Raw genomic sequence first — 23,857 nt, forward strand, 5'->3', positions numbered from 1 at the left:
ATATATGTATATGTGTATATATATATATGTATGTGTATATATATATATATCCACACACACACATATATACTACTAGCACTTAAGTGACACCCTCGTGCTATCTTTCAGTTAACTAGCGTACATTCAATGACAACAAAGTGACTCCGTCCTGTAAACTTTCAGTGAACTTTCGACGCGTATAAATGACACGTGTTTATTTCTCTTTTCCTTTTTCTTTTTTTCTTTCTTATTTTCCCTCTCTTCCTCCCTTCTACCTTTCTCCATCCTTCCTTCCTTCTCATTTCAAATCTTCGCACGATTATTTTTAGTCGCTGAAACTCGATGAATACTAGTACTGGCAGTAGTAGTAGTAGTAATAGTGTAGTAGTTAGTAGTAGTAATAGTGTAGTAGTTAGTAGTAGTAATAGTGTAGTAGTTAGTAGTAGTATAGTGGTGTGGTTACACGAATATCGCGTGTATCAAGTTTGAAAATGTGTACCGATTAAAAAGTTCAAAACGATTGAATCAAGCGAACTGTTCGTTCTACTAACACGCCATACTTCTCTTCTCGTAGTCAATTGACACGGATTAACATGCACACATGCACATTTTGCACTCGAGTTGCAAAAAGAAGAAAAAGAGAAATAAAAAGCCCTCATCCCCCCCTTTGACTCGGATCGAACGCATCTGCGGTACCATATGCGCTCGTCTATAATACACCACCACACATTTTCGAGAGTCTTTATAGACTTCGTTCTAATGTCATCCCTAACTCTTTCCTATAACTGTCGTTCTAATGCAATATATTACTTTGTTAACACGCAACACACCTGCGTAGTCATTAACAATGTCTTTAGGCGTTTATTAGAATGGAAATTTACTAATGGAAATTAACAATACAATATTTCCTTCTCTATGGATATGCTTTTTCTTCTTTTTTTCTTTTTCTTGAACTGTCTCATATATCACATACATATATATGTACACATATGTATGCGACCAACTGGATGACAATTCGAAATATTCTTTTTAATATTCGCTATTCTTGATTCATAAACTAAGTGTTTCACAGTTAATAAATGATTTTCATAAAAGTTATAATCAACATTTCTATTCTATTATCAATCGTACAAAAATTATAATATATATATATATATATATATATATATAAATATAATATATATTAATAATAAAATAATATATATAGTAATATATAATAAATTATAGACGTATATAAAAATGTACATATGTATAAAAATCAATTGTATAAAAATTTATATTAATAGATCTTAATAGATTTTTATTTAATAGAATATTAAAATTTCGATTAACACAAAATATTTTTCGTCACATATTTATCCTGATCGCTTAATTCATTAATTAATATAAATATCTATGTAAACGATAACCTGAAACGGTAATTTGAAATATCTTTTCTAATAATCGCTATTATTATAATACATTCCTTTTTCTCTATGATAAATTATACGCACGCAAGAGAGAGTTGATAAAAAAAAAAAAGAAAAAAAAAACAAAGAAAGAAAACAAACAATTTCATAAAAATCATATTAACGATTCGAATCGCACGAGATATACTACCTCGCCCTATTTATCTATCCCATATATATATCTAATTATATTATCGCGATATTAACTCCATTAAAGTATCGTAAAACATTATTACAGATCTCTTTCTCACGTGTATTATTATATCGTAGAAGTCAATTAGTATAATAAATGATATCAAGGATTTTCTCTCATGTGTCATTAAAGAGAATCGCCAAGGGATCGTATTAAGGTTCTACCTATCCTTCGGTAAGAATATTTCACCTTTTCTATGTATCCCCATAGGCTAAATTTATCTTTTACAACTCGTAGGAGATGTACTTACTCGTCTCGACATTAGTATTCCGAGCTAAGGCAGACGCTCTAGTCGGGCGTACCGCATTAACGAAGCACGTAGCTAAAACCACTGCCTTCGCGCATGCCGCTCGATAAGCGTGCTTGCCACTTTCCCTGACCAATACGCGTGTATGTATATATATATACCTATGTGTATATATATATATATGCATATGTATTATATATGTGTGTACATATATATATATATATATGTATGCATGTATGAATGCATGTATATACGGATGCATATACGTCCGTTCTTATTATATTAATCTTATTCGTCTTTCGTCTTATGCAGAAACATGAGATATCACTCAGAAAATGGGGGAAAAAAAAAAAAAAAAGGAAAAAGAAAGAAAAGAAAGCTTTTCCTTATCGTTATTCTCCAGTTTGGTTTGTCTTTTTCGTTTTTCTTCCTTTTTTTTAAATAATATTTAAAAAAAAAAAAAAAAGAAAGGAAATTACTATCGTTTTTTTTTTTTTTTTTTTTTTTTTTTTTTTTCTTTTTATTAATACAGAGATGTTATGACTAATAATGTTATAATTAATTTATCTATACTATTAAGATAAAATCAAATTAATATTGATGTTATTATACTGTAATATATTATATTGTTATTAAGTTAATTTTAATTGATATTAAATATCAATTTGATGTTCTATGTTAATTAAGAAATAATAAATTATAAGAATATTAGTTAAATTGATATTAATACACACACACATACACAAAATTCTATATTTTAATATAATATATTAAATATCAATTTAATTAATATTTTCTATAACAATATAATTAATATTTGGATTATATAATTTTTTTCTGCAAAAAGAAAAAAAAAAAAAAAAAAAAAAGAAAACAAAAAAAAAAAAAGAAAATAGAAAAAGAAAGAAAAAAAAATCATAAAAAAAATTAATTCATATATCTTGAAAAGTATGAGAATTATTAGAATGTATTTCCAAATTTTCAAGAGAATACGATAAACGATGATATTTTTCAACGTCGAAATAGAATTGTTTCCATCATAAAAAATGAGATATTTCTTTTTCACCCTCACGATGTGTATCTATTACATTTATCTATCTATCTATCTATCTACCTATCTATATATATCTCGGTTTCTAACCTATCAACGTTCGAAGCGCACATTCGTCGAACGTGCAACGAAAACCACAGTTCTTTAACAGACGAATCGTCTAGACGCGTACCGCAACAACACAACACGCGGCTTAATAGCCTTTCACAAACCCGGTTAAGTCCTCGATTTTGCGCTAACGCCACTCTCTTCTAACCTCAGTGCACAATGGATTCCAAAAAAAAAAAAAAGAAAAAAAAAAAGAAAAAAAAAAGAAAAAAAAAAGAAAAAAAAAGAAAAAAAAAAAGAAAAAGAAAAGAGAGAAAAAAAAGGGAAAAAAAAAGAAGAAGCGAGAGGAGTAGAATGGAGAGGATAGAGAGTCCTTGAGTCTATAATACGTCGGCAGAATTCATAAAAAAGATTTTATGAAACAATTGACTCTCGAGATCGAGAAAGGAATTATATACCTATTAGATATCTATACAAACAAATATTAAGGATTATATAATAAATATATATAGTAAGTATATATACGTATACACATAATATTTATATAAAATACTTTCACTTTTCCTTACGAACGATTTGAATTTCGCGCCAGAAATCGATAAAATTTAAGGTTTAATATTCACGGAAAGTGGATCTCTCTCTCTCTCTCTCGTGGCCATGAAAAAAGTTTAAAAGATAATTTAGCGTTAATCACGTTATAATATATACTCATCGAATTTTCGAAATTTGAGATGACTTAAGAAAAATTAATTTAAGGAACGAAAACTATTTTATTATAAGATTATATATGGCTCAAATGTTAGAGGTTATACAATATTGTGTAGATATAAAATATTTAAACTTGGCCAGGGTTCAACATTTAAATTAACTTAACTTAGTTCAAATTTTCCATACCTTTCGGATGAAATTCTCATAGAGAATATTTTTAATGGTATATACGCAATGCTATCTAATATAAATATTTTTGAAAAATCGATCTTTTATTCTTTTTTTTTTCTAGTTTTCTAAATACATGTAATCACTGAAAAGTTGAGAGTAAGGAAGGATTCTTCCTTCTTCGTTTTTTTTTCCTTCTTACTCTTTCAAGATATAGTTCATTAAGAAAACTTCCTTAACACGAATAATAAATTTACTTTCATTCGAATTAAACAGATATGACGAAATGTGACGGGGTGTTCGTATGTACTTTTCGAACGTTCAGAACTTGCGCGTCTAGAATCGACTACAGGTAGTCGGGGCACACACATGCACTTACTACACATATATTCTTTCTTTTCTTTTTTACTTTTTCTTTTCTTACAGCGACTTGACAAACGAGTCGAACAACGTAGCCAATGAGAATTCAGCATAATCTTAGGCATCACAGGCATTTTGAAATTCGACAGATAAGAAAAAACGTTTTGTAAAAGCTATTTTACAAATGTACCTTTCATTCACTTTTATTTGTAATAATATTTAGTGAAAGAGTATATTAAAAAAAAAAAAATAATAATAAAAAAAGAACAAAATATAAAAACTTCGTTCGCAATAACTTATAATTTACAATTTCTTAAATAGAAAGAATTCGTTCCTAATGTATACATACATCATACACACAGCTACATACATACGTATATACATACATACATATATATATATGTATATATATATATACATATATTATATGTACGTACATAAAAAAAATCAAGCATACAGATTAAGAAATATACCCCTTTTATTTAACGAAACAACTTAACCTAAAAAAAAAGAAAAAATTCTCGAGACGCTTTGGTAACGCGCGTTTTCACGAGTTATGAATTTAAAATTGCCGCTCGATTCTATAAAAAGTGACAGAGTAAAGAAAAAAGAAAATAACTTTCGTTGATTATGTTGACTCACCTTTTTTTTAACTATATGACCAAACGTCGTCATCCTTTCGAGATCGTATCTAATACCTTTCTTGATAACAATTATTTCGAAATCATTCAAGTTTCCAACAGACGATTGAGAGCTCACGAAACATTTGTTTATATCGAACGTCGTACACGTCGTCGTATAATCGTATCGAGTATTAACATCGTACAAAATGATCTCGAATAATAAATAATCGAGTGACGGAATATGATCGACGAAATCACGAGGAGTTTGAACAATAGAAAAAGAGTGAACAGAAAGGGGGAGAGAGAAAGAGAGAGAGAAAGAAGAGATACTATTCTGTCGATATTCAATAGGAGAAATGAACTGGAAAGAGATGCTAACGAACGACAGCCATCGGACACGATCCTGTCACTTTTGATTGGTTGCTTTGAAAAAGACTAAAGAAGAATGCGCGGCCCGCTTACTCGATTCTCGAGAAAACAAAAGAAGAAAGAAAGATGTCTGTCCGGTACACGATTGGTTGACTACGTGCAAATAATAAACTGGACACAAAAAAAAAAAAAGAAAAAGAGATAAAATAAAATACGAAATAGAATATAAGAAATTTTCGTTGAATACTGCGTATACCCATATTTACAAAAGTAATTCGCCACTAACAGTCATAGGAAATTTGAAAAACAAAAGGGGGAGGGGGGAAACGAGAAGGCGGGACTTTCGAGGTTACGTTTCCAACGTAACGGTCGCTGTTAAGAGAGAGAGGGGAAGAGAGAGAGAGAAAGAGAGAGAGAGGAGAAGTGAGAAGTGAGGAAGGGCAAGAGAGAGAGAGAAAGAGAGAGAGAGAGAGAGATACGTTTATTCCAATTAACTGAGACTGTATGAGTGCGTTTATACTTACGATTCGATTCTCGACGCACGCTCTGTCGGCAGAAAGCGCCGGAATCCGGGGTGCACAGGTGTGTCCTTGCGTGTACCACCAGGTGGGATGATAAAGATGCCAATGAGAATAACGACGAGGAAAAAATTTTCGCAATAATGTAGAAGTCAATGATTACTAAATCGACGATTATTACGGACAAGGACGATAATAACGACGACGACGACGAGGGAGAAAAAAGATCGAACACACGACAGCACACACTCTCTCACTGAGTCACAAAACAGACTAAAGCCCGCTAGTCTGAACGGAAAAAACGACCATCCGTCGCGCCGTCACCGAGCCAACTGGCAACGCGAGCCGCAACGCGTCATTGTTGCCCTCTGTCGGTAGAATTGACATTACGAATGATGCGCCATCACCTTTTATCCGACGGAGCATGAACTATCTGCTCTTATCTCTCTCGTTGGCGCCAAATTCGAATTTTTTTTCCTTTCTCTTACGATCATTATTCTTAATTTATTAGGATTATTTGACCGGTATGCAATTTTTATTTTAATCTTTGGATATTGACAAATACGTGTATGTGTGTCTTGCACGTATGTGCGTTCTCTTATAAAACTAATAATAAATTATCGTATATAAATATTATTTTTCAATGTTAATCTTATTCTATTCTATTCTATTCGATGTTTTAATGTTTCATAAAAATAAAATGTATAATAATAGTAATAATAATAATAATAATAATAATAATAATAATAATAATAATAATAACAATAATAATAATAATAATAATAATAATAATAATATTAATAATAATAATAATAATAATAATAATAATAATAATAATAATAATAATAATAATAATAATAATAATAATAATAATAATAATAATAGTGTCTTTATTTTAAAGTATGCCAAATGTTGACTAGTTTACGCGGACTTTGTAAAATTAAAAACCAATGTAATCTTTCCATAGAACCTCTGACTCCCTTTCCAAGAGCTACTTTACCGATAAAAATGTCTTCGGTCTTTTTAAACGAATTTACCGAAGAGTCCTCGCTGTCACTCTGATGCTCGTTGCAACTCGTAGGTTCGATATTTTTCAACGAAACCTAAAAAAAAAAAATTGATCTCGTTTAACATACTTCCACGTTCTCCGTTCTCCTTTCGTTGAAAACGTTTTAAGATAAACAATTATACGTGCCCTACTGCATAATACAATTAAAAATTGTACGGTATCCAATTGATCATATGTCACATCGAATGTCAACGTCTCATTGAATTCCGGTTGAGCGCAGGCGTGAAGCGTTCTCGTTTTTCTCTTTTTCATTTTCTTTCCCGTCTTTCCATTCAACATCAGTACTCTTACATACGGATCTGAAAAGCGTATAAGATAGAATTTCTCGTTCGACATTTAAAAAGTTTTAAGTTGAAATGTACGAGAATTATAACTTACAAAATTCATTTAAACTGGGTACGAATTTGAGAACTTTAATGTTCCGCAATTCCATTATGTTAATCGTTAATCTCTGCGCCGTTGGCAAATAACTTACACCTAATAAAATTTTGCCGAATTCCTGAGAATATCAAATTATAATGGATATTGAAAATTCGATAGATAATTTAAAAAAAAAAAAAACAAGGGAAAAGGTAAAACAAAAAAAATTATGAAATAGTAATTGCGATTTATACCTGATAGGATGGTTTCATTCTATAATTGAACATATGCTTCTCAGGACTTTTAAATATTATCTTAACATCCTTGATTGCCACTTTCAATGAACACAATTCAGTGTGATTGGCGTACCTATCGTGATCGTACGCCGTTATGTCTAATGCCCATTCCTATGTGAAAGAAATATAATTAAAAGAATAAAATAAAAAAAAGAAAAAAAAAAAAAGAAAAAAAAGAAATTAAAAAAAAATAAAAAGAAAAGTAAAAAGAAAGAAAAAAGAGGCAAAAAATACGATTAAAAAAAAAGCGATAAATAATTAAACTTCGATCCGTAATGAAAGTAGAAGGGAGCATAAAAAAAGTGGCGCTTGCAATTGGCAACCAGTTATACAGTCGAGTGTAATCGAATCATTTTCCGGAGTCACCGAAACGAGCCATTTGCGTAGCGATATGTAATGCAAAAGCATGGGCTCGATTTCATTGATAACAAAATTATTTGAATACATTTCGAGTTAACATATTTACGTAAAGCTTAACCAAGGTAATAACTTTTTCAACGAGTTTAAACGGCTCTTCATAACGAAAGTCTGTTCTTTTTAATGGCTCTTATTTCTCTTTGGAATACCAAACGAACTTTGTCATTGGTATTACGTACGAAAAAAACAAAAGTAAAAAATATCTTATACGTGTACGTTACCTACAAAAGGATTATACTACTTTAACACTGGCTTATCTCTATCTCTCTTTTTTTTCTCTCTCTCTCTCTCTTTCTCTCTCTCTCTCTCTTTCCCTATCTCTTTTCCTCACTTCTTCTGTCTCTTTTTTTCACGACACACTTAGAACGTAACGCATTATGACAGGATGTGTGTACCTATTAAACGCTTCAAAAAAAGGAAAAAAAAAAGTAAAAGAGAAGAACGATAAAACCGAGTATATACCTTAACTTCGTGAGGTTTTGCATTGGCCACTACAAAAGTTTCCCTGTAAATCGGATTGACCGTATGTCTGATGCCTCTCGTTCTGAAACTATGCAATTTCATTTGTTTCCTGTGACTCCACGATTGTTTCACAATATTTAAAGCCACGTAAGGTTCGATCGTGCAATTGTATTGTTTCGGTGGAAGGCTGGATAGCGCCTATGAAAGGAAAATAAAAAAAAAAAAGAAGAAAAAAAAAGAAAAAAAGAAAAAACAAATAAATAAAATGGATATCCAAATGCATTCGAATAATTATTATTTTCATAAGAGAAAGAAACGAGATAATTTCAATTCGATACCTCGATGCCGACTACGAATTTTCCCGTAATAGTTTCGTCGCAAGGAGGAAAATATTGCAAACTCAAAGTCAATTCAGTCGGAAATTCCTTTTCCTTTTTTTCGTTCTTCCGTTTTTCGATTTGAATCAAATTCTGCGAATAAAATAAAATGAAGAATAATTATTTATTTATTAAAAAAAAAAAAAAAAAGTACTGATATCGTGAACAAAGTTTTCTATAAAGGATGTTTCAGATTGATGCTTCAATGATTTAATTCGGCATACTAAAGTAAAAAAAAAAAAAAAAAAAGAAAAAATAGTTCATAAAAACATAAAATTTTCCCCCGATATATACTTGTTTCGAAGATGGAAAACAAGTTTTCGTATCGATTGTTTACAACTTTGCCTTTAGAAAAATTACTCGAAGTTACTAACCTTGTCTCTAATACAAACTTCTACAACCATTTTTATCGTTGCAGATTTTGACTTGTTCAAAGTTGCCTGTTTATTATTCGAATATATTGACAAATTCCAATAATAACACGTTGTCGGAATATTTATTTTAATCTTATCTACAGTTTGCTGTACTGCGAACTAACTCGCATTAGTAACTGTCAGGCTTTATCCTCGCAGATAAAAATCTATCGGTTTTGAGTCTGATCGATCCATTTATTTGAAAAATTGTTCGTTCGAACGAAAAACTTCGCTTTGTCGAACAATCAAAACATAGAAATTCGATTGTATTCTTAAAAAACGAGATCATAATGGGAATACGAAATCGTTTGTTTTTAAAAAAATATCATTTTTCTTATTTTTTAATCTATCGAAATCATGTCGCAATGTTATGATCATAACGTTCTGAAACATTTTCCTTTATACAAAACGATAAAAATCAAATTTCAATTTGATTTACCAAAGTTGATGATGTTTCGATGCTTTCGAATTGGCCACAAGTCGAATTAACTGAGTTCCTTTGAAATTCTACGTTTTCGCTGATCGTTCCTGTATTCATAAATAACATATGTTCTTTTGTTTTTATTTGTTTTCCTTATTTTTTTTTCTTTTTTTTTTTTTTAACAAAAATTTCCTTATTATTAGAATTAACTCTAGTCGTGCACACCTTAAGATAATTTCAAATTGTATGCTTGAGGTGAGTTACATCCTAGACTTTTTAAACAGCTACCATTTATACATAATGAATAATTTTGACTCCAAGAAAACACGGTGTATTCTTTGAAATCTCAGAAATAATAATCAATAGATTTAAAAATGCATTTCCAATTCTGTCATTATAAAAAAGATTCACGAATCATGCAATGCACAAATTGTTTTAATTGAGCTCAAAGTTGATCTGAGGTGTCCTATATTCGACAGGTACAACTAGAGTTAATATATTAAATATATATATATACATACACACACACACACACATGTATAAAGAAAAGAAAAATAATATCGCACCATTGCCGTTGTTACCATTTTCGTAAAGACTTCCCAATCTCCAAGATCTGTAACTTACATCGTTCAACTTGACATTGTCGTTACTTCCTTCTTTCATTCGTGACAGAATATTCGTAGATTCTTTCTCTAGAAAAAAAAAATAATAATAATAATCATAATAAAAAGAAAAACAAAATCTATTCGTTCATTTCCGATTAGATACACCCTTGTTATTTATTATAGAATATATAAAATATTAAATAAATATGCAATTTAATAGTATAATAAACTTCATTATTGTTATAACAAATTGTAAAATATGCAAAGTAAATGCTACATATTATAGTTACATACTTGTCGATTCGCATAGTTAATTACGTAATCATTAAGAGGAAACGAAGAGTACAACGATGACGTTTTTACGTTACTTATTCGTCCCGCGCAAAAACGAAGGCGTAATTGGCTTTGTCTCGACTTTATCATAAGTCATTTCCTTGTAAATATTTCGAAATCGATAGTAAGTAGCTCGATCGATCGACGTAGTGATGAATAGATACATATATAAAACTTATTAAATGTGTAAAAGATAATTAGTAAATATATATATTATATTTAAAATTTACGATTTATACGTAATATATATATATATATATATATATATATAATATATATATATATTATATATAAATAATACATAATATTTATCACATAAATTTAAACATTGTGTATATTATATATAAATAACACATAATATTTATTGCATACATTTAAATATTGTATATATAGTATATATATAGTATATATATATATATATATATATATATATATATATACAAATATCATAATTATTATTATAGTGATATATAATAATATAATAAAACTATTACTATAACTTTTTTTATTACTGTATTATTATAATATTATTTTTATATGTATACATATATACATATATATATAAATAATAGCTTACTGCGTTTTCTTGTACACTCGTAACCGATGCAACCAGGTGTTAAGAAGCAGGCGACGATAAGTAAGACAAAGAGGACAACCGTTGCAATAATGATGATGAATATAATTTGGCCCCATGGGCCAAATAATCCGGTGTCCACCATTCACTACAATCGCCAGGTCAAGGACCTTTAATACAGAAATCAAGATCAAGGATACTACTTTTCTAAACTTTATTTCTTTCAATTATTATCTTCTTTCGACAATTATCAGATATAAAAATATTATAAAAAAAAAAAAAAAAAAAAAAAAAAAAAAAAAAAATAAGAAAGAGAAAAAAATTAAAAGAAAAAATAGACACTATAAAACAATATTATATAATATGATGAGTTATTATACATATAATACGTATGAATATATATATATATATATCATTGTTTCACTGTTCAGAACGAGAAAAGGAAATACAAATAACTCATGCATACTTTATTTCCAGCACGTTATCGTTTCTCTCTTTATTCTTTTTTTTCTTTTCTTTTTTCTTCTTTGCGTCCTCGTATATTCTACTGATAAAGAAAATATATATACATATATATATATATATATATTTTCTTATATATATATATATATTGGATATAATTGGCCAATCTCAAGGCTAGCTACATTACGTTTTGTAAGTTTAATCCCACGCTCGTAGACGTTACGGTGCATTTCTAACGAGTAAGTTAAAAAATACATATACATATAGAAGAAGGATGGGACGCAAAAAAAGAAGAAAAAGAATAATAATAAGAAGAAGAAAAAAAAGGAAAAGAAGAAGAAGAAGAACAGAAACACAGAAATATTGGCAACAAGTGAAGAACACTTGTGTCACCAAAGCTTCGCAAACTCGTGTTCATAATCCGTATATCGTTGACGAATTCGAATAGAATAATAATAAAAAAAAAAAAAGAAATAAAGAATCCGATAAAATCGATTCTACCTTCTTCTCCTTGATGTATAATATTTCAAATGATGAACAATCATCAAAGATTTCCACGTTTTTCTAACGATGATATTTTTAGAACGATGAATCAGGCACGAACCGCATGGACACACCTGCATCGTAATTAAGAACGAATAGATAACGAAAAATGAAGAAAAAAATAAAAAAGAAGAAGAAGAAGAAGAAAAATAATAAGAACCATTCGCATATTCGAATTTACACGGCAAAAAATATTCCATAGAATATTTCAAATATTAGAATATACCTACTCAACACCATTTTCACACACGTCGTTTCACTTATATAAAAATTTAACGAAAGCAAAGCGACATTTCACTGTTCTAACATTATCGTTCAACCACTTCCGCGATCGGATTCTTAACATTAATTATTTATTTTTCTTTGTCCCACGATCACTCGTCACTCTCTTTCGAAAATGATCGATCGATCGATCGATCTATTTATCGATCTTTTCCTTTTTCGTTTTTTCTTTCTTTTTCTTTTCTTTTATTTCTCTTTGTCGATTACCTTCTTTAGGAAACACTCGTACAAAATAGAACATGACTGCTGACACGAACTCGTTCGTTATCGTTTAATCGTCAATGTATCGATGAATTTACTAAGAACACAAAGTTTCTCTACACGCTTATGTATATGTCTACTAGATATATGTAAATGTAAATGTAAATGTGTATGTATATACATACACATAAACATACAAAACACATATATATGTATATATATATATATATATATATATATGTATGTGTAATGTGACGACGTAAGAGTTGTCGTAACTTGACCAATCGAAACGAACGAATCGATCGACGTCGAACGAACGTCCTTCGTCGATCCTCCTCAACGAAATAAATAAGACGGAGAGACAAATGCAACGTGTACCGTACAACACGACGTACCGTACGTATTTACGGATAGGGGAAAAGAGAGAAAGAAAAAAAGAGAGAGAGAGAAAGAGAGAGAAAGAGAAACGTATTGCAAGTTACATTGGTGTGGTCCCCTCTTCGAACTTCCGTGCACCTTCGCGCCTATCTATCCTTTTCCGTCTTTATCTGTATATATAGACACACGTACATAAACGCACACATATATATGGAACGATTGAACGTAACACTTTTGTCGTTTATACGCGTCATTTTCATTTGTACGTGGGTGTGTATATGTGTATGCATATATGTATGTATGCTGTGTATGCTGTGTATGTGTGGGTATATATATATATATATATATATATATGGTTCTAACAGCACCCAGAACAATGCCACGCGTAGATTTTTATGTCATATATATATATATATATATGCGTGTACGCACGCGTGCGCGTATATGTGTGTGTAACCAACGAGGAAACCACGTGTTATCGCTGATAATGCAAAACTAGTATAGTCACTTTAGTATTCACTTTTTTTCACGTTTGAAAAAAAAAGTAATTTTTACATTAGTTAAATGACGTTATTAAATGTTTTAATGTCGCGAATATTTTTTTCGTTCTCCTTTTCATTTTCTTCTTTTCTTCCTTATTTATCTATCTTTTTTCTCTTGCACTGTTTTTTTTTTCTTTCTTTTTCTAAGGAGTTGAGTAGTTATTTTCTCTTTTTTCTTTTCGTCCTTTTTTTTTTTTTATTTTCTTATGAGAATGATGAAAAATACCATTGCATTTCTGATTGAATTTTAATAATTTAACGAATGCTATTCGCTGTGGTTTTTCTTTTTTTTTTTTTTTTTTATCTTACGTTTGATTGTTTACGAATGAGAAAGCATTCAATTTAAAGTATTCGGTCGTTTCACTTTTTAATTCTCATTCGTTGATTTAATCTTGTCTACTCAACAATCAGAGAGAAAGAGAGAGAGAGAGAGAGAGAGAGAGATCGTTGAATTCTTGATAATGATTAGTATCTACCCACGCTTTCCATAATTTTTTTCGATTTTTAAAGTTTGAATACGACGGTAAAAGTCGCGTGGGTTAGAATAGAGAAAGAAAGATAAAAATTTAGTGAATGCAGTTATGCGCATTTTTTATTCCGATAATTTTTAACGATACGCGACCATCGTGTATTCTCAATGAAAACTATGTTCTAGATTACAAAAGGAGAAATTATATGTTATCATATAAAATAATAATGCAATCGATACTCATCAATATCATTCAGTTTATTTAAATCGGTGCAGAGATCACTAGCACGAGGTTATGGCCATGATTGAACGATTTTTTATATTAGATTTCTAATCCATTTCATTCTAATGCTTACGTGAATGTATGAATATGCATATATCTTAATATATATTATTTCGTATACAAAAAATTATTTTACTATTTATTTAAAAATTAATTTAATATTACAATATAATAAAAATATATATTTAATAGAGGTTTTTTATTGACATTTATTTATTTATTTATTGTAGTGTAATTTTAAGTCATTATTTATATAAAAAAAAATTTAATCAGTTATTCGTCGCGTTACATGTTTGACTCTATATATTGCAATCACATTTATGTACATGTATATGTTATATATAGATTTCTAATTTTTAACACATGTATATACCACATTCACACATATATATATAATACATTCACACGTAATTAATGTGTATAGATAAAATCATGATATTATTATATTTAATTGATTGTTAGATTATTATGACACACACACACACACATACACACATACATACGTGTGTTAAAAATTTTACATGTAATCCTTATTTATACATAAAACATGATTTTATTTATAATTAATTATTTTGATTATTTATTAATGACATATTTACATATGCCAAATGAAACATATGTAAAATATCATTTATATTTATATATAAAATCATGATTTTATTTAATCAATAAATTATAATAAAACATAATTATACATGTCCAAAGATCAATATATTATTTATATGTATAGATAAAATCGTAATTCTCGATAAAAGGGAAAAATAGAGGAAAAAGAAATAAATAAATAATTATTACTCGACGTATTATCACTGTTTCAAAGGGTCAAATGAAAAAAAAAGAGAGTTTGAAACGTCGATATCGAATAAGTTCTTCCGCAGTTGACCTCGATCCCCGATCCACGTCCCTCCTTTCACTTTAAAACTTCTTCCCGGACACCTGACGATGTCGAAGAACTTACCTGCACATTCTGTAACGAATCAGTCTGTAACTCAGTTTGCCCTGGTACACTTGTGTCTTAGTCTCTCCGGCTTTTACATTTCACTTTCACGTAAGTTCAACCAAGAGAGACTGAACACGAACGATCAAACATTAAAACGATTGGCTTTAAATATTCATTTTTGTGTGATATTTTAAGACAATTGATATTCTTTTGTATTTTTTTTCTTTGTTTCTCTTCTTTTCATTGATCTATTCTATCTATACTGTGGTTTATAATCAATTAAAGAATAAAAATAAAAAGAAATTAATTAGTGCAATCAATTCAAAAAGAGAGAGAGAGAGAGAGAGAGAGAGGGAGAGAGAGAGAGAGAGAGAGAAAGAGTGAGAGTGAGAGAGCTTTCAATGATCTATCTATACTATCAACGAATTGAGAAAGTATCCAAAGGAAAAGTCTCTTCTAGTGTATTTCGTGAAAGCTGTGTTAAGAAATAAAATTTCTTGGTTTCAATGAAATCTCTGTGAGGTATCTATAAAGATGCTAATTTATTTGTCCTTTAAATGTACGACATGAAAATGTAAATTCCAGCTCATTTTAAATTCTGACATATTTCGAGTTTGCAAAATATACTAACTCGATTCAATATTAGAAATTTTTGTTCAATCTGTAAATTGGCGTAAAGATTATGCAAGTTTATCGTCATGTCGATACACGATTTTTCCTTTGATATTTGTCTTCTTTCTTTTATATATATATATATTCAAATTTCTTAAAAGTCAAATCTATTTATATATCTCTTTTGAAACACAATTGTGAAACTCATAAATAATATTACATCTACATTAATAGCCATAATAATCTTAGATTTCAAATTTCAGTGATTCGAGAAAGATGGAATCATGCATCCATTGAATACCTAATGAAAAAATAAATATAAGAGATCAAACGTTATTTAAAGCAATGGCTACGTTCGCAAAGATCTCGATTTTAAGACTGAGCATCGTGATCTTCCTCCTCTGCGACTGTAAGTGCTATTTTTGATCTTTTAATTAAGTACGTTGTAAACGAAAAAGAAAAATAACTTAATTGTTCGATCTTAATGTAAAAAAAGAGACCAAGGAAAAAAAGAAAAAGAAATAGAGAGAAAAAATCAAAAACATCAAAGTACATCGATATACTCCCTTAAATAACTTAATTCGTAATTGCTTAAAAAAGAAAAAAGAAAAAAAAAAAATAATAATAAAAGAAGTTTATGAAATCAAAGAGTTAAATCGTACTGAAAGATCGAAAGATTACAAATCGTTTCTGTGTCCCATTATTTCCATTAATTCTTTTCTCGTTGCACCGACTGAAAGGTGATAAGATCAACGCTTTTAATTTCTACTTTGTGTGATGTAACGATCGTGTAATGTAACATTCAAGTAACAACTCTTAAGTAAAGTGTATCTCCCTCTCTCTCTCTCTCTCTCTCTCTCTCTCTCTCTCTCTCTCTCTCTCTCTCTCTCTCTCTCTCTCTCTCTTTCTTTTTTCTTTCGACAAGTCTCGACATTATGGTTTGAAACATTTATGGAATTGCACAAGTGAAAGAAAATCTTTTCAGATGCTACGAGTCTGATTATACCGGAAGAACTTCCTACGATACTTTCGCTAATTTATTCGAACATACCGCCAATAAAAAAAGGTAAGCAAACGAGGAAACATGTTCGCTAATCAATGGGGAAATATTCCATATAGAATCGTGTCTTAAACCAATACTTTCACCCGTTACACGTAATATCCATGAACAAACGAACGACGAGAGTAGATTTCCTAATCTCTTATTACGCGTTTCGTTGTAAATTTTAACTTAATGTAGTTTAATTTTCTTTCCTTTTTTTTTTCTATTTATTCTCAAATGACAGGAACGGACTCAAGACTTGGCATTGGTTTTCGGCTCGGCGAACATGCTGATTTTCAAATTCTCTTTGAATTAGGACCTCAAACTGATACTGATCCAATTGGTACCAACGAATCCAAGAAAAGAAGAGACGTAAAAAAAAAAAACAATATTTTTAATGATTTTATAATATTATAGAGCCTTAAGAAATATATTATTTAATTTACATTTTTTATTTCAAACAGGCGATGTACATGGCTGCGATGAAGGGAGAATTAGGCCCTTTGGCACAAGCTATAGCAAAATATCAAACTGAACGTAGGATATATGAGGAATTAGAAAAGCTCAAGAAGCTCGAGGAAAAGATGAAGAATGTTGAAGTTCAGAATACGGAAAATAATAAAAATGTAAATAATTCTTTAGAGAACAAAGTGTCAAAACTTTTCTATTACTACTGTTTAAAGATTAAAAAATCATGCATGCTTTTTTATTTTCTTTTTTTTCTATTTACATTTCTCATTTGTAATTCCTTTTTAAATGAGTCAATTAGACCTGAAAATTTAAACATTATAATTTATTACGTGAATTTAAAAAAACCATTATAATTAAAACTGATGTAACGTTTTAATTTCTTTTCCCATGTGTTAACACAAAATTTGTCTAATATCCTTTTACAAATATTTGATAATTAAATACTGTGTTTCAGGATACTTCCAGCGATTGGTTGGTAAACTGGAGTAAGGAAATGTCAAAGTCCTCCGTGACTCAAGTGCCATTAAAACAAGTTTCCAATGAGGAAATTTCTTTAAATACCAGCGGTAGTAATCAAAAAACCCAGTCTGCTGTGAGCAAGGAGAAACTAGAAGAACTAAAAAAATTATATAAATCAGTGACAGTTGATAATAAAACTTAAATTTGTATATAAGACAATGCTTACGCGCGACATGAAGTCATTTCCCGTAATATGTACTGTAATAGAGACAAAAAAAAACAAAAAACAAAAAACAAATTTCATATAATAATAATTTACACGTAACGTTTATTATATTTATTAATTAAACATCTTTTATACAAGCAACAGAATTAATATTAAATCTGTAACACAGCTTAGGCAAAGAGAATTTTTGTCGAGAAGGTATTTTCATGCGGTATTATTTCTCTTTTTCTAAATATATATGTATGCGTGTGTGTGTGTGTGTGTGTCTGTGTGTGTATGTATATCGTGAATATTTTGTATTACATATATTTCTTTTAATCAAAGCTATGCTAAGCTTTCTATGTGAGATAAATGTGATATTAATATCATCTGAAGAAAAAGTGTAATGGTTTGATGAAAATGACCTGAATACAAATAGTTACAAATACATACGTTTTCTGATTACTGCAAACATGAATCCAGGAAAGAGAGACACAAAACACCTGCGTACAATATTTTAGTAAATAACAAAATTATAATAAACTTTTCAATTATAGTAAACAATCTTATAAAATTATATATGTGTATTAAGCGAATAACAATTTTCAATATATTGTTCAATATACATTCCTATACTTTTACAATAAAATTAGATATCTCAGGTTTATAGTTCATAATAAATTTGTACCTGATTACTAAATCATACATATGAAATCTATTGCCCTGAGTCACTATGTTTGATAAATTTTTGGAATATGCACCATTATTTAATAAAATCTATATAATTTGTATGTTAACTATCATTTAGGTAGCGTTCATATTACCAATTTGTTACATATCAAACACTTATATATAATATTTGGTTTAACTATACAAAAAGTGCATGTACCAAAAGTAAATATCTTCATTGTTGCTCCTGCATTTATACTTTAAATGCAACTATTTGTTCAAACATTCCTATTGGTTTGAATAATAGATTGGTACCTACAACATAAATTAAAACAATTTAAGATTATTTTCTATCAAATGCATTGCCATAATTTCAATTTTGTGTTAGAGCAAGATAAAGTAGTACATAAGAAATAATTAAAATATCTTTAAATATATCTTACATTAAAATATATAATGTAACTGTACTTTTGTGTTTCAAAAATTACTCCACTTTGTAAATTTATTTGAGTCAAATCTTTAAGGCTGATCTTCACTTTCAATATCATTATTGTTTTGTACTTCTTCTGTCTTTTCTTTGATATTCTTTTCCCTTTTTAAACTGACTCTATATTTTTTAAGAATTCGACGTCTTTTCATACCACGTTTTGGTTTCTTTTTATTCAATAAAATATCCTCAACTGGTTCTACATTTACTTGTGTATTCATAGACGTTCTCGTTTCAATTAAAGATTCCTCTTTCATACTTTGATTATTAATATCACTATTATTTATTTCTTTATTTATTATTTGACTATTTTTCTTTGAAGTACCATCATTACTTTCCTTATCATTTGTCTTTTTGTTGCAACTTTTCAACCTACTAACTTCTACTTCGGTATCCCTTGCCTGTATTATTGTATTATTATTGGTTTTTTCAATATACCCAAGTTCTTCTGAAGGTTGTATAATCACCTTCTCTTCCTGATACTCATTCTGATCTATCAAGGTATCTGTAAGTTCCTCCTTTATTCTAATTTCATTCTCTATCTTAACAACCAGATAGTCCTTTTTTTCCTCCAATTGTATTCCTCTGGACTGTAACCATTCTTTTTTTTGTTCATTTTCTTTCTGTATAATATCTGTATCATACTTCATTAAACGTAACTTTTCACGCAATGCCTCCTTCAATCTTGTTTGTTCTTCATTTATTTGTTTCATTAAAGATTCCATTTCAGGGTCGACAATCTTTATATCCATCCAAAGCATGTTTGTACGTATATGTTCTATGTTAGAATATTTGTTCTTATTTTCTTCGCGCGCCATACTTTCGGACTAACGAAAAATAATGTCGATCATGGATGAGATTCAATACATGTCTATGGCTTCTTACATTATAATCGGCTTTGTCATCTTTTAGTCACGTCCTATGTTACCGACAAAATATAAGAAATAGATTGTAGCGCCACTATTAAATAAGAGATAGAATTTAGAATTAGGAAAAACTTTAAATTGTATTTTATTAATATTTTTCTAAATAATAGAAAAAGTTAAATGTGGCCAATTGGCTCTTGCTAATTAGTAAAAATATCGGTTATCATCACGTTAAGGTTATTGCGCATGAATAATTATGATTTTTTTTTTTTTAGTTATCACTACAAATCTAATAAAAAAAATTATGAAATTAAATATCATTTTTATAGTTCAAAAATGATTTAATGCTAAACCTTCGAGAAAAGTTAACTGTTATCTTTATTTTATTAAAAAGTATACCGTATTATCAACGTGATTTTACTTTGTCGATAATTCAGCGTTCTAGATAGGATATCTCCGAAGATGATCTTGAGTCTACTTTAATATTTAATCAATGAAAAAAATCATAAAAGTTTCATAGATCATCATTATCGTGCTTTTGTGAATTCTTTTTATAAAATTCAGAACAAAAATTACTATTCAAAAAAGTACTATCGTTAAATAAATGTCTTTTTTTTGTAATATTGCAATTATTAAAAGGAAAGCAAAAACAACGACGATCAATATATTCATATTCTCTTATATATCCGACGATATACAAATCTAAAATCTCTTGATATAGACAGTTTTATTCGTATATTACATACATTATAATGCATCACAATGAGTAATTACATTTGGTTTTTTTTGTTTTTCTTCTTTTATTACCTCTTGTGCGATATAATTAAATTCAGGAACGATCACGTCGTTTCCAACGTAAGTATAATTCCGATTAAAATTTTTTATAGGAAGAATCGACGTGACCGAAACGTAGTTACATATCTTAGGAATCGTAATGTTACATCTATTACAACCTTATACGTTAATAGAATATTTCGCAATGTTACATTAATTAACTAATTACAATATGATACATTTTTCCTTCGAGCCATTCCAAAAGCTCCAATAACTTCCGACGATGGATTTTGAGGTACGATAAGCAATATATAAGAATCTTCTTTTCACTCTATACTTAATGTCCAGTAAAATGTCGATCTTATTTTAAAGCTTGCTTGATCTATTATAGCATTTGATAGAAAATGAATATAAAAAAAAAAAAAAAGGAAAAGAAAAGAAAAGATAAGAAAAGAATAAAGCAAAAAAGAAAAAGAGAAAAATGAAACGATAAACGTCAAACAAAAGATTTCCATTACTTTCAATGAAAATACGTGATCATTTACAAACTCGTAACGTTACAAGAAAAAAAAAAAAAAGATCGACATTTTACAGATTGTAAGTAAGTACACGCGTATAATACGTGTAATATTAAAAAGGATGCTATCTTTTACGAAAAATTCTCGAAAATCTTTAAAGCCGTAAACTCTCTTTCTAAAGAATTTTAAACGCGTTCAAAATTTCTCCCGTAGATACCTAAAAAAAAAAAAAAAAAAGAAGAAGAAGAAGAAGGAAGAAGAAGTAGAAGAAGATGATCGTCGGTTCGTTTCTTTTTTTCTTACGATCGTGAAAAGATCAAAGAAAAATATCGAACGACGTAAAAAATATACACAGATTCTCTCGTCATCTATTTCCTTTCTCTCTCTCTCTCTCTCTCTCTCTCTCTCTCTCTCTCTCGTTTTTCGTTTTCTAATGTTTCAGTCGATAGTGAATCCATTTGTCGTCGTCGGATTTTTATCACGTGACGTTGATTTCCTCGTCCTCTTCGTTTTCGGTCTGTTCTTCCGGTCTCTGAGGACTCGTAAGAGGACTCACATCGCTGAGGTCCATCCTTGGCCTATCGCCGTCGGCATCGCTCAAATCTGGATTTGGATTGTTCTTATTTGGTAAAGTTTGTTCCCGAGAACCTCCTGTAGCTAGAAGTTCTCTCTCTTTACTGTTACGCCATTTCATTCGTCGATTTTGGAACCAGATCTTTACCTGAAATAATAGATTAAACGAAATTATGATTAACGTAAATCCTTGAAAAGAAAGAAAAAGAAAGAGAGAGAGAGAGAGAGAGAGAGAGAAAGAAAGAGAAAGATAGATAGATATGGAGATAGAGAGAGAAATAGAGAGAGAAAGAGAGATAGGATGGAGTGAAAACTTTACCAAGAAAATAAAGTAGGTATCTATTTCTCGCGATATTAATAATGCGTGACGTCGAACGATATTAAAATTCATTCGTCCCACACAAACCGGGTACCGCCTCTTTCCGGCCGGACTTTTCAATAAAGCGCGAAGGGTGTTCGCACGGATGACCGAGCTCTCTCTTTCTCTCTCTCTTTCTCTCTTTTTCTCCCTCCTCTTCCCTATCATCGATTTAAATCCTCCTCTGTTTTCTTTTTCTTTTCTCTCTCTCTCTTTCTTTTTCTCTCTTTCTCTCTCTCTCTCTCTCTCTCTCTCTCTCTCTCTCTCTCTCAAACCTCTCATCTCGCTCTCGATAAAGACATCGAACGAACGAGGGAGAGAAATGGTGATGATACGTAGAAAGGAGTAGAAGAAATTCTCTCTCTCTCTCTCTCTCTCTCTCTCTCTTTCTATGTATATATGTACGTATGTGTACGTATATGTATATACGTGGTCCAACGGAGGAGATGAAGGAGAAAGAAAGAAGATGAAGTGGAAGTAAGAAGAGAAGAGTCACCCCCTTATTTTCGTACGCTAAAGACCATGCATTACCGGGGCCGTTCAACGGGCCAACGTCAAACGCACACGAGACCTGAAATTCTTCCCCCTTCTCTTCTCCCTCTTTCCCACTCTATCTAACCACCCACCCATACACCCGAATCGAACCGAACGAACCTTCTCTGGCATACACCCTCTCTCCCCTCCATCTCTTCTCAAGCCACCCTCTCTCATCCTCCTCCCCCTTAACCTCCACCAGTACCTACTACTTCGGTACCCTTCCTGCCACCGCTCAATCCCATCCGCCACTTTATTATACGCGTTCCTGCCTTGAGCCGTGCTCCACGGAAAATCGTTGACCCCGCGGCCGGATTGATTTACCTAAACTGCTTTTCGAATTTTCATTCGGTGGTCGAGGTGTGCGCTTGACACCCTCACAGAAAAAGAGAGAGAGAGAGAAGGAAGAAGAAAGGAAATGGATGTTCTAAAATCTAATACTATAAATACATATATAATTGGTTGTATCTCGTAATCGATGAATTAATTCTATAATTCTATAACGTGTACTAATTATAAACAGATATAATTTATAATTGGTAAAACACAAATTTTCTTTGAAAATAAATTAGATAAGACAAAAGGTTCGGATATGAATTGATGATTAATCTTTGTTGGGAAGAGAAGGATCGGGGGAAGCGTGAAATAATAGGTAAAAAATACAACATTCATATATACACACATACACACAGAAAAAGAGAGAGAGAGAGAGAGAGACAGTCATATGTATGTATATAAGTATATAAATTATATAATACAGAAAGGTTAATAACGAAATTTATCGTTGAAATCGTAAGACGTAAAAAAACGGTATACGTTATTTCAGGATAGAAAACAAAGCTCGTGAAGCAATAGCGAGTCCATTAATTGCTCGTAATCCGTTTCAGAGCGAGCATTAAATCCGCTTGCGAATGGGCGAACGGACGTTTTTCGCAAGTTTCGCACAATGTGATCGCACGCTCGCGACCGGCAATTTAACGCATAATCAGTGTGCAGTTGGTTATTGTTTAAAACATTGGGAATTTTCACGCAAGGCCGCGCGTATGCACTTGACACCTTCGGACGCGAGCGATATGACGTGCTAATATACTCCAGCTTTTAGGCTCCGCTCATACGAGCAACGTTAACATAAACAACATCGTTCACAACA

At 30.3% G+C, this 23,857-nt stretch overlaps 5 protein-coding genes across 20 annotated transcripts in view; 1 reads left to right on the forward strand and 4 right to left on the reverse strand.

The window, feature by feature from the left end:
* Positions 1-6,035, reverse strand: part of Wdr62 (WD repeat domain 62) — a 119,291-nt gene extending 113,256 nt beyond the window's left edge. For all 3 annotated transcript variants that reach the window (XM_085658329.1, XM_085658330.1, XM_085658324.1), the window contains exon 1: positions 5,719-6,035. The gene's annotated coding sequence lies outside the window, so the exon portion shown is untranslated. The remainder of the gene's footprint in view (positions 1-5,718) is intronic.
* Positions 6,036-6,569: 534 nt separating this feature from the next.
* Positions 6,570-12,703, reverse strand: Syt20 (synaptotagmin 20). 6 transcript variants are annotated; one of them, XM_085658235.1, is made up of 11 exons: positions 12,534-12,703; positions 12,003-12,118; positions 11,043-11,209; positions 10,094-10,219; positions 9,546-9,634; positions 8,655-8,786; positions 8,317-8,514; positions 7,396-7,548; positions 7,160-7,280; positions 6,908-7,080; positions 6,570-6,815 (listed from the first exon to the last, which is right to left on the reverse strand). In XM_085658235.1, the coding sequence occupies exons 3-11, from the start codon at positions 11,182-11,184 to the stop codon at positions 6,603-6,605; spliced, it is 1,347 nt and encodes a 448-aa protein (XP_085514361.1). In that variant the 5' UTR covers positions 11,185-11,209; positions 12,003-12,118; positions 12,534-12,703; the 3' UTR covers positions 6,570-6,602. The 6 variants fall into 6 exon arrangements, with proteins under 6 accessions (XP_085514361.1, XP_085514360.1, XP_035719526.1 ...); XM_085658234.1 differs by having other exon boundaries at positions 12,275-12,703; XM_035863633.2 differs by lacking the exon at positions 12,003-12,118 and having other exon boundaries at positions 12,271-12,703.
* Positions 12,704-15,126: 2,423 nt separating this feature from the next.
* Positions 15,127-17,925, forward strand: snsl (snustorr snarlik). 3 transcript variants are annotated; one of them, XM_035863645.2, is made up of 6 exons: positions 15,135-15,247; positions 16,015-16,160; positions 16,737-16,817; positions 17,038-17,165; positions 17,258-17,419; positions 17,719-17,925. In XM_035863645.2, the coding sequence occupies exons 2-6, from the start codon at positions 16,097-16,099 to the stop codon at positions 17,923-17,925; spliced, it is 642 nt and encodes a 213-aa protein (XP_035719538.1). In that variant the 5' UTR covers positions 15,135-15,247; positions 16,015-16,096. The 3 variants fall into 3 exon arrangements, with proteins under 3 accessions (XP_085514367.1, XP_035719538.1, XP_035719539.1); XM_035863646.2 differs by lacking the exon at positions 15,135-15,247 and adding an exon at positions 15,518-15,661; XM_085658241.1 differs by lacking the exon at positions 16,015-16,160 and having other exon boundaries at positions 15,127-15,247.
* Positions 17,618-19,965, reverse strand: LOC118440509 (uncharacterized). 6 transcript variants are annotated; one of them, XM_085658240.1, is made up of 4 exons: positions 19,041-19,965; positions 18,818-18,912; positions 18,382-18,431; positions 17,618-17,880 (listed from the first exon to the last, which is right to left on the reverse strand). In XM_085658240.1, exon 1 carries the CDS (start codon positions 19,900-19,902, stop codon positions 19,117-19,119), a length of 786 nt encoding a protein of 261 aa, XP_085514366.1. In that variant the 5' UTR covers positions 19,903-19,965; the 3' UTR covers positions 17,618-17,880; positions 18,382-18,431; positions 18,818-18,912; positions 19,041-19,116. The 6 variants fall into 6 exon arrangements, with proteins under 6 accessions (XP_085514366.1, XP_085514365.1, XP_035719531.1 ...); XM_085658239.1 differs by having other exon boundaries at positions 18,617-18,912; XM_035863638.2 differs by having other exon boundaries at positions 17,618-18,431; positions 19,066-19,965.
* A 1,755-nt stretch (positions 19,966-21,720) lies between these two features.
* Dbx (homeobox protein Dbx) overlaps positions 21,721-23,857 on the reverse strand; it is an 18,531-nt gene continuing 16,394 nt past the window's right edge. For both annotated transcript variants that reach the window (XM_085658302.1, XM_035863164.2), the window contains one exon: positions 21,721-21,963. In XM_085658302.1, the coding sequence (XP_085514428.1) occupies positions 21,721-21,963 (243 nt within the window). The remainder of the gene's footprint in view (positions 21,964-23,857) is intronic.

The sequence above is a fragment of the Vespa mandarinia genome, chromosome 7 (assembly GCF_050613455.1).
Source record: "Vespa mandarinia isolate Hongniang chromosome 7, ASM5061345v1, whole genome shotgun sequence".
NCBI classification, from domain to species: domain Eukaryota; kingdom Metazoa; phylum Arthropoda; class Insecta; order Hymenoptera; family Vespidae; genus Vespa; species Vespa mandarinia.

Excerpts from the sequence above, each read along its gene's own strand:
- Syt20 (XM_085658235.1), bottom strand. The coding sequence starts at position 11,184 with ATGGTGGACACCGGATTATTTGGCCCATGGGGCCAAATTATATTCATC. Across the intron at positions 10,220-11,042 it reads CGAGTGTACAAGAAAACGCA|AGAAAGAATCTACGAATATT; the intron begins GTAAGCTATTAT and ends TTTTTTTTCTAG. Across the intron at positions 7,081-7,159 it reads ACCCAGTTTAAATGAATTTT|ATCCGTATGTAAGAGTACTG; the intron begins GTAAGTTATAAT and ends TACGCTTTTCAG.
- snsl (XM_085658241.1), top strand. The coding sequence starts at position 15,142 with ATGTCGAAGAACTTACCTGCACATTCTGTAACGAATCAGTCTGTAACT. Across the intron at positions 15,248-16,736 it reads CTTTTACATTTCACTTTCAC|ATGCTACGAGTCTGATTATA; the intron begins GTAAGTTCAACC and ends AAATCTTTTCAG. Across the intron at positions 16,818-17,037 it reads CATACCGCCAATAAAAAAAG|GAACGGACTCAAGACTTGGC; the intron begins GTAAGCAAACGA and ends CTCAAATGACAG.
- LOC118440509 (XM_035863638.2), bottom strand. The coding sequence starts at position 19,902 with ATGGCGCGCGAAGAAAATAAGAACAAATATTCTAACATAGAACATATA.